The sequence below is a fragment of the Nymphaea colorata genome, chromosome 3, assembly GCF_008831285.2.
Source record: "Nymphaea colorata isolate Beijing-Zhang1983 chromosome 3, ASM883128v2, whole genome shotgun sequence".
Lineage (NCBI taxonomy): Eukaryota > Viridiplantae > Streptophyta > Magnoliopsida > Nymphaeales > Nymphaeaceae > Nymphaea > Nymphaea colorata.
The window spans coordinates 27,581,518-27,591,028 of NC_045140.1; the positions used below are offsets into that span (position 1 = coordinate 27,581,518).

At 38.8% G+C, this 9,511-nt stretch overlaps 1 protein-coding gene across 2 annotated transcripts; it reads right to left on the reverse strand.

Moving 5' to 3' along the window:
• Positions 1-650: 650 nt before the first annotated feature.
• On the reverse strand, positions 651-7,211 carry LOC116250729 (probable prolyl 4-hydroxylase 9). Of its 2 annotated transcripts, XM_031624599.2 has the most exons (10): positions 6,888-7,211; positions 6,672-6,796; positions 6,436-6,575; positions 6,225-6,341; positions 5,962-6,119; positions 4,759-4,861; positions 3,532-3,627; positions 1,457-1,522; positions 1,228-1,347; positions 651-901 (listed from the first exon to the last, which is right to left on the reverse strand). In XM_031624599.2, exons 3-10 carry the CDS (start codon positions 6,568-6,570, stop codon positions 818-820), a joined length of 879 nt encoding a protein of 292 aa, XP_031480459.1. In that variant the 5' UTR covers positions 6,571-6,575; positions 6,672-6,796; positions 6,888-7,211; the 3' UTR covers positions 651-817. The 2 variants fall into 2 exon arrangements, with proteins under 2 accessions (XP_031480459.1, XP_031480458.1); XM_031624598.2 differs by lacking the exon at positions 6,888-7,211 and having other exon boundaries at positions 6,657-6,845.
• Positions 7,212-9,511: the final 2,300 nt, after the last annotated feature.

The window sequence follows — 9,511 nt, forward strand, 5'->3', positions numbered from 1 at the left end:
ACGTCCACATCGTACCCCTTTTTGAAAATCTGTGGGAAGCATTTACAGTTGCAAATCGTACACAATCCTTGTCGGTCTTTTTCTCTCTTAACAACAGAAAAGTATTTCGATTATTTTTCTCGATCAGTTTACATGAATCATAGAGTACCAAAGTTCTGGAAAACGGATGACTGGATATCTCAAAACAAAATAGAACTCATAGAATGGCCTGCAAAAGTCTGTTCATACGATACGGACGGTCTGAAAACTTAAGCTGATAATAGGTACAAGATCAACATTGATAGGAGACGCTTTTTGCTGCACACAGTGAGAGCATAAGTCACAAGGAGGAAAACTTAACCGCCTCAGAATACCAACATCATGTTGGTATTCTGCGGCAGTTGAGTTTTCCTGCAACATCGCTACGCTGAAATAGCATTCAGGTATCCAAGGATTCCATACACTTCAAGAACCTCATCAACCAGGGCGACTTTCAGACCAAGCGTTTACTAGGCATATTGGAGACTCAGATACGTTTACTAGTTCTTCATTCTACTATTAAAATAACATAAGTGACCTCCTAATTATCTAAATCATCAGGAACTTCAGTCAACAGCTAGGACTTGGAGTGTGGTTTCATGTGATCAATGCTGGATATTGCACTTCAAAAATATGCATGATGTATCATCTCATTTTATATTATTTACAGATGGGGAAAAAACATTACAACAAAAATGAATTATGAAAAGGGCTACAAAAGAACCGTTAATTTTCTCTACAATAGCAATGAGAAGGACGTAGCAAGATGACTATGAAAGAATTCTTGATACAAATTCGGTTACTTGTCTACCTGATCTCTGATCCACTTTGTTGCCACCCATTTTTCTCCTTTTATCACAGGACAACTGCCATGTAGAGATGTCTGTACAAACAAGAAATAATTGGGAAACAAGGAAACGTAAATTCACTAATGCAGGCACATCAGTTGGTAGTCATGCAGAGTGAGCCACACAGATGATGAAGCATAAAAGACAACCACATGGAAAAGGTCATGCAAAGTAACAAAGGAGGGTTTTTTTTATTCTTTTCAAGAAAGATGATGAGGATGAAAGCGATGAATACTCATAAAATGCTTGTGATATTGTGGTCTCTGATGGCAAAAAGGTGTTGCTTATAACCTAAAACTTCAATCATGGGATGAACACAACGTTTCTCATGAAGGGAACAGAATGCCTAGAGAAACATTACCACATCAATCGTGCCATTTGGAAAAAGTGAATAGAAAAGAAGTGCATCCCCTTGTCGTGGCTTTACTTTCAAACCAATACATTTTTTATAGTCATAGCCAATGTCAATATTCTTGCCATCCTGTACAGCAACCAATGAATGCAATCAATGGAATGAGTATACAATGCAAACCCATTGAATGGCAAAAACAACTCAATCAAATAATAAAAGAGCAGATATTCATATCTACCTCAAAGGGAAACATTGTTTCTCCACCATCTTCAACATCAGACAGATACAACAGGAAGGAAGCCACCTGGTCAAATTTAGTTCACTAAATTGTGAGAAACTAGCCAATTTGTAACATAACCACTTATTTAATTGTAAGCAATTATATCCAACATTCCCATAAGCATAAAAAAACCGAATAATATTTGCACAAACCAATAGTTTCCCTTAGTGATATGATAGCTTTTAAACAAATTATACACACAACCCAAATGGATGCTTCCATGGAATAACCAGTCACTAATGCACTCATACTTAGTGACAGCTATCAACTAGAAAAAGTCACAAAATGATAATCAAGAGTATGTAGTTCTTAATGTGCTATAATCAACATCATTGGATGACTATAAAATGATTTGGACAAGGTTTCTCAAGCTTTATGCAGGAGCTCGAATTATGGTTCCAGTGGTATAAGAATTCTGATAAAGTTCCAAAAAGACCATATGAACACAATCTTGTCTCTGTTCCAATGGCTGCTGCATGGTTTATAAAAGCAAAATCAATTATTAGGCACCCAAAGCAGAGAGCATTTTTAAATAGCATGAGAATATAGGTCATTGAGTAAACGCTAGGAGTATAAGCAGGAAGTTAACAAGTTGCATCTTATAACCTCAATATTTTTAGTATAGTACTCCTAATACCAGGTGCTGCAGAGTTGCTGCAGACCAGGAAAGTAAGAGAGTTCGTGTCTTCCCTTACGGCTTACCACCTTAAGGGTTCTCATTTAGCAAAATTCCCAAGTGCCACAAACTTTGATTTAACAGCTTTGACCAATCATTGCTGAAATGTTCATCTTTCATGGAAAAGAATGATATTAGGGGGTTTATCATGTTGAGCAATAGACTTCACCATTTCATGCCGTAGCTGAGATCATCATGTTCATGAAAGGTAATTTTCAGCATCATGTCCTTCATTTGTAATTAAATTACTGAATTATGACTATATCCTCTGACCATACATCAACAAAATTTCCTTGCAGTCCAAAATCTATGCAACATGGAAGCTGGTATGGGTCAAGACATGGGCAAAAAGTAACTTCAAAAAATTTTGGGTGTTGGGACACGGCTATGCCACATAATAGGAATATTTTTCAACAAAGAGCCATGTAAACTACAAAAATCATTAATCCGCTTTTAGTAATTATTAATCAATAAAAGTGGCATAATTAGTGTATTAAATTGAAATTTTTTCCTCATTTTACAACTACCATACAAGAGAGTATATCAAAGTAGAAAAATAATAAAGTAGAAGAGCGAGAGGCATCATAGCAAAGAACAAGAGAGTATCATAACAAAGAATTTTTATGCTGCTAAAGCTTCAATGATTAAGATAAAATATTATATTAGAAACTAACAAGGCATATACCAAAATTGCAATAAAAAACAAAATTGTATTCCGTTTCTGGACAGAAGTAGTCTTGGTCAAATTTGGACCAAAACAGACATGGATACATTGACGAATTGACACTTCCCTGGCCATGTTGGAACAATGTCCAGAGCTGTATCCATGTCTGCACCTGTGTCCTGTCATCTGAGATGGGTGCAGTGCTCAAAACGAAATGCCCCTGTGATAAAGCCCAAACCAATTTGGTCTGGCTATTAGGCAGTGGCTGTTTACTTCAGAACATCTGGAAGGAAGAAAACAAGCTACAAGCAACTAAGTGTCCACTACATCTCAAAAGAACATGTGGACGAGTACATGATGAAATTATAGCATGTTGGGACTTTTTTAAATGAAGAATGATTCTTCAAGAGTTAGATTAGTGGCACAGAAAATTCGACTGTGGGTCAAAAGATTGCTCCAATTACAGACAGTAATCTTTTGTCTAGTAAAAGAAAAAAGCAAGTAAATTTCTTCTAGTAGAAGACCATGCTTAGCATAAATGTGGTGTGCATGAAAGCAAAAGCTGAAAGCCTGAAACAGTAGCCATGAAGAATAGGCATGGCACAAAGAAGTAGAGGAGACAACAGAATGCAAACCCGGAAGCACATATTATCAGAAACACTTAAAGACTGAGTTGATAATACTACTGTATACCCTCTGGCTCTTTTGTGGACCATATTCAGCAGGGTTGAAGACATCATAATGAGAATCATATTTCTGCCCTATTTCATAACGTAACACATTGAAAGCCTGAAAGAAAATCATATCAACAATCAAAATATTGCATTACTAAGTAATACATTAACAAGTTTATATCAAAGTGACTTCAAATGTTAATATCCTCTAAAGAAAATTAGCAACTGAGGCAGTTGACTAACCGATCTCATCTCACTCAGCCTTGTCATGTTTCTAAGGTCTCGACTTGATGAGAGCAGAAATTACAAGAAACAAGAGAAAGACAGCAAAACTGGATAAGAAAGAGGTAATAACAGAAGTTACAGAACCATATTTTTGTGACCAAGAGAACTATCCTCAGGGCGTTTTAAAAATATTATGATGTATTGGAAGTCTCAAACTAGCTTAGAAAGAAAAAAGTATCATGGTAGTTTTGAAATATCAGTAACCACAACATGACAGACTAAAACAATATGGTTGAAGTAGTAGATATGATGCCACATTTTGAGAGTCATTTATTTATTTTGAAAATAATCCTTCCATTCTTCCTTAGAGTAAAGCCTGTCTTCAAGTTTTGGGTGGTGTGGGAAGCAATCCTAGCCAAATTTGCTCAAAGAGACCAAGCATCCATCTGCAACAAAGCAAACAGGTAATGCCACTGACACCATTTTACAGTCCAACATCAGAAGTCAGACACAGGTTCTTCATGACCCTAAAAAAACTAATCAGAACTCAATCCAAGTTTATTAACTTGAAATAACATATATTTATTTATTCATACGAAGAATGTGCATACGTATATCTATAAGTCAGGGATCAGTTGGCTAAACAACAACTTGGATGACTAGCTGACTAGTCTGTCCAACTAGTTGCTGGTTTGAAATGCAAGCCCACCATCACCGATAACTGACTCAACCGATTGGCCAGAATTTAACCACATGATGATTAAAATTTTCAGTCACAAGAAAAATATACGAGATGATAGACAAATGTAATTAGACAACAAACTGTCATTGAAAATCTGAAGAAGCATGACATATTAATGTAAATGAGCACTCTGGTGCAAGTATAAAAAGCCCAGGGAGCATGTAAAAAACCTCCAAGATGAGAAAGAGAAGATATAAAACCATAGATAAGGAAAGAAACCAAAAGAAAAAAGATAGTGCAGCATCCACAGAAGACCTTGAGCTGATAAACAAACTCTACCTCACCATGTGCTCTTGGAAGCATTGTTGCCTTTGCAATCTTTTGCTCTATAAGGGCCAATATTCCTGTTTTATCTTCTGTTGCACTAATAAATGTACCTGAACTGTTGCAGAGATCAGTCAAATCTTCAAAGTTTAACTGGAATCATTACAAACTCAGCTCTATGTCACACATGTGTAGGATGTGGATGCCGTGTGTGTGTATATATTCTACCTATCAATGATTCAAAGAAAAAGAAAGCAAATTATCCATTTCCAAGCCCAAGCTTTCTCTGCACAGGCACCTGAATTGATACGACTCGGTTCATCAACCTTTTTCTGAAGATCCCATGTTACTTAGATGCTGAAGGGTTGTGTGAGATTCTATGCTATCTGTTTCAGATGAACAAGCTTGGAGCTTGCCAATCAGTTTATTTAGATGAAGAGTATATTTCTATTTTCCTGTGATTCCCGAACACACTCTCATTTTCCTACACCAAGCAATTCTGCACATAATTACCCAAAGCTTTAAAATCTGTCCTTAGATAGGTAGCATGATGTGTAAAGCTCATTAAGAACTCTGACGTTGCATTGTAAAATGGGGGCTACTTGAAGAGAAGCGTTAATGACCGAAGTATCACGGGCCCTAATGAGAGGACTCTATTCGCAAATCAAATGCTTACACTGGTCAGTCTGTTTATGCAAAAGAGACTTCAAAGAATGGAAATTTTACCACATTAAAGTCTCGTCTAGTAAGCCACCTTTAAGAAACAGGCAAAAAGGATATCCAAACAACAAGTGACTTCAAGACATGCACAATCCGGACTCCAGAGGTTAATGATTTGTTATCCCCCTTTCTGCCGCTGATGGAGCATCTCCAGCACCCTCCAGTTCCTGGGTTCTAACCACAAGTACAATGACTTTGTTTATTCTGGGGCAACACGACACAAAAAGGTTCTCCATGTGCTACGTCGTGTTAAGCGCTTCCTCCATATTATGTTGTATGATATGTAAAGGGACCAAAAGTAACATGGCTAACCTCTCGCTTTCCATACTTATACTTCAGCCGAGATTTCCCATGGTCAACTAATACGAAAATGTGATCGACAAACTTTTACTCGTCCAATATGAAAAACACACTTTCAGCAAGTTAATTTCACATTGGAAACGATCTTAAAGAATTGCCAATAGAGGACCATTCCCCAATAGGCTTCCTATTCGTTACCTAGTTCTGATTCCCTGGGTATGCTCCCGCGTCTCCCCCTTGCGCAGCGCAAGTGTGGATGGTGCCATGGTCGCCTTGGCGATCTTGATGATAGTCCGGCATTGCTCCGGGTCCGCGAATCTGGGGAAGTACAATGCGCGAGGCCTCCAACTCAGTACCTGACTCCCATGAACAATCAATTCGTTCAGAGATCAAATTCTCAAAATCCCCGTAATTTAAAAGAAGAAGGAAACGAAGGACCAAAAACTCAACGAGAAGAAAACCTGGAAGGGAATTGAGTTAACGGAAGGATCACCGGTTCTGCCGTGTGGCATCGAAACCGACGGTTCCTCCTCCAGCAATCCTCGGTTTCTCATCTCCCGCGAGCTCGCAGACAAATCCTACCACCCATCGCCACCATCTTGAGAGAGAGAGAGAGGGAGGGAGAGAGATGGAGAGAGAGAGAGAGAGAGAGAGATGTCGATTTTGACGTACTTGAGAAAGGATAAGGAGGGAAAGGAAGAATCCAGCAACGAAGGAGAGGGCGCAGAGAAGGACGACGAGTGGCAGAATCATCTTCCTGCCGCTGTTCCATGAAGAAGACCCCTTTCCCTTCGTCTTCATCATCATCAGCCCTGTTCCTTCACAACACCAGCGTGGTTAAACCGCTAGAGAGCGAGCGAGAGAAAGAGAGGAGGGCGGTGGAGATATTTGACCTCTCCATTCAATACCGTAACAACTTGAACAAAGATCTGTTCTCCTGGTTAGCGACACGATTCTCTTCTCGTACTTTTTTTCTTAGCAGCATTTGGATTGTTGGTGATGTTTTGAGCGCATTGCACCAGAATCTTGCTTCCTGGTTTTGTTCCCCATTGTTCGTTCCGTGATGTTAGAAAATCCAATGCCGAAATCAGAAGAGTGCCATTTAAAATGATAAAAAACTGTACCTTTCTATCACATTATGGAGCCATTTGATTACTTGCAATACTAGCTTCAAGATCTCATATTCTTTGTTTGAAAGATGCATGAATTGCCACAAGAATACGCAGTTTAATACATGAATTTATACTCCGACGTCCTTTTACTAGAAAATTAAATCAATCCCGAGGTAATCAAACTTCCCCTTTGAGTTTAGATGGTAGATATATCATAGCGTCCAGAAAAATTCTAGCTCAACCATCATTCAAGACGCGTGAACACAAAGGGGATTTTATTTCCGAATCTTGGTATACAAACTCATGTTCAAGTAAAATTGTCCTGATACGAAAGAATATGTTTCAAGAGCCCAAGTTTGGGCTGTCTTAAGAATAGTATTTCAACCAACGAGTCTTCCACATGCAAGTAGAGTTTCAGTGACAATAAAATGGAAGGTCTCTACCTAACTTGATGTCGAAAAGGAAAAGTGCTTTGGTAGTGAACTAGATTTGTGCAAAAGTTATGCTATTTTATATTAGTGTGCTAAAGAGCTCCTTCGATGACTTTTACCAAAGGCTATCACGGATTTAGGTTTGTGCCATGAATGTCTTGATCAACAATACTTTTTCAATATCTTCTTTGTTTTGGTGAGAAAGCTGGGGTTAGGCCGGCCTCAACTAAATTATGCCAACAAACAGACACTCCAATATCTTTTTCATGACAAGGAACCTTGCAAAAGCAAAAACTTCAAATAAGGCCCGACTTCCATGCCTTACCATCGAAAAGCTTAAAGTGCACAACAGCAATGGTTCTAAGGTTAGGTCAGCTTGCGCAAGGAGTTGACACCCTTGGAATTCAGACTAAGAATTGGTTGAATACCAGTTTTTGGTCCGACCAGCTATGCCAAACCCCTGGTGGTGGCGACATCGGTGACCTTTCCTCGATAAATGAGGGATTTGACTTCCATAAAGGCATCACTGTGGCCAATAACCTAGTGGGAATCACCCTTTATTCAAGATCCTAAATGACAATTGTTGCATGTGAACATTATAGATTTAAATAGATAAGGTCTATGGCAGCTAGATGCATTAGAGGTAGTGTCGGAATTGGAAAAGAGTTGAGCAGTTCAACCACAGGTTCAAGAACTGGTTTTTGAAAACGACCGCAACTTTTGTTTTTTTTTTTTCCGGGTGAGCAAAAAGGTTATACCGCGAGAGCTCAAGCCCCCTCATTCCCTTTGCTCCAAGGGTCCAAAGCTACATTGGTGCCAGGAGCTGAAATCTTTACATGTTTTAACTTGCACGTAGGACCCATCCTCCTTATGGTATTAAGATCATTAGTGCTCATAATATGGACTCCTCATCGTAATAGATAATGCAAGTTCTTTATATCTTTTCTGATACGTGATTTGTTAGATCATGGTCACCTGCTCTCCTCATGACCCTTGCAATAACAAAGTAAAGGCACCCTGGCTTGACATGCCAAGTTTTTCATTTAGAAAACGGCTTTCATGAGATTACTGTGTTGGCAACAACTTACTGAACATGATGACAACCCTGTGCAAATGGGTTCCTGAAAAGCAATGAGTCCTGAAAGAGTGAGCCTCCTAGCTACCATTACTAGTGGGCACTACACATCCATGACCTGACAAAAATGTACTCAAAATGCCCTCTTTGAATTGTGCTGTCATGATCTTAAAAGTGGAAGTATACAGTGCCTCTTTCACCACTGAGGGTTGAAAACATGATTAAACTCCACTCCTCATCTCTTCTGGTTGGGAGCAGTGAAAGTGGCGACACTGGTTCATGACTAATCACTTTCATGGTGGACCTGGAAGGTTGTGAAGGAGGGTGGTCCTTGCCTCCATGCCAATTACAAGGTGGCTACTGGGTGGAGCTGCTTTAGTGATGCCCATGTACCAATGCATGTAGGGTTGCAAAGGGATGGGACTTAGAGCTTGCAGAGTTTTCCAATTCTTGACTGTAAAGAAATTCAAAATAATCTTGTAGTCAAGTGGGTCTAATAGTGATGGTCTGAAGTTCAATACTTATTAAGGGTTCGGATCAATGTATTACTGACTAGCTGGATCGTCTAAGGCCTTGTAAATTTAATCTACAGCATAATTGGTTGATGCAGTAAGAACATCCTTTTGGCATAAGTCCCAAATTATAGTAGGGAGCTTGAAAGGATTCTGAACTAAGATCATAAAATTTGAAGATCAAACTCGCCTTTTTATTCTGTTCTTAGGTCAGGCCGTTTAACTCGTGCAAAAGGTGATCCTCAATGTAGATCTTAGATTTTAATGCCACATTTAGATTTTAATGTACATCTTCTGCCACATTAGTACCATGACCTTAAACTCTGAGGTTCAAATATCCCTTTACAGTGCGTTTAATTAGGTGAACCAAGATTTGTAGGATCTTAGATCTGAGGTTTTTAGATAATTGATCCCTAATACGGATCTGAAGTCCTATGTTTAAAAGATTCAAGTATTACACTATAGTCGGATCTTGAAATCCATGAATGTCAGGTCAGACCCCCTTCCCCTCTTGAGATTTATGCATCTAAGGTATAATCGTGACCTTAAAATCACAGTTTTCAAATCAACAGTGTGTCAGAACTATAGACTCAAAGTGGCCTCTAAGCAAATCAAAGC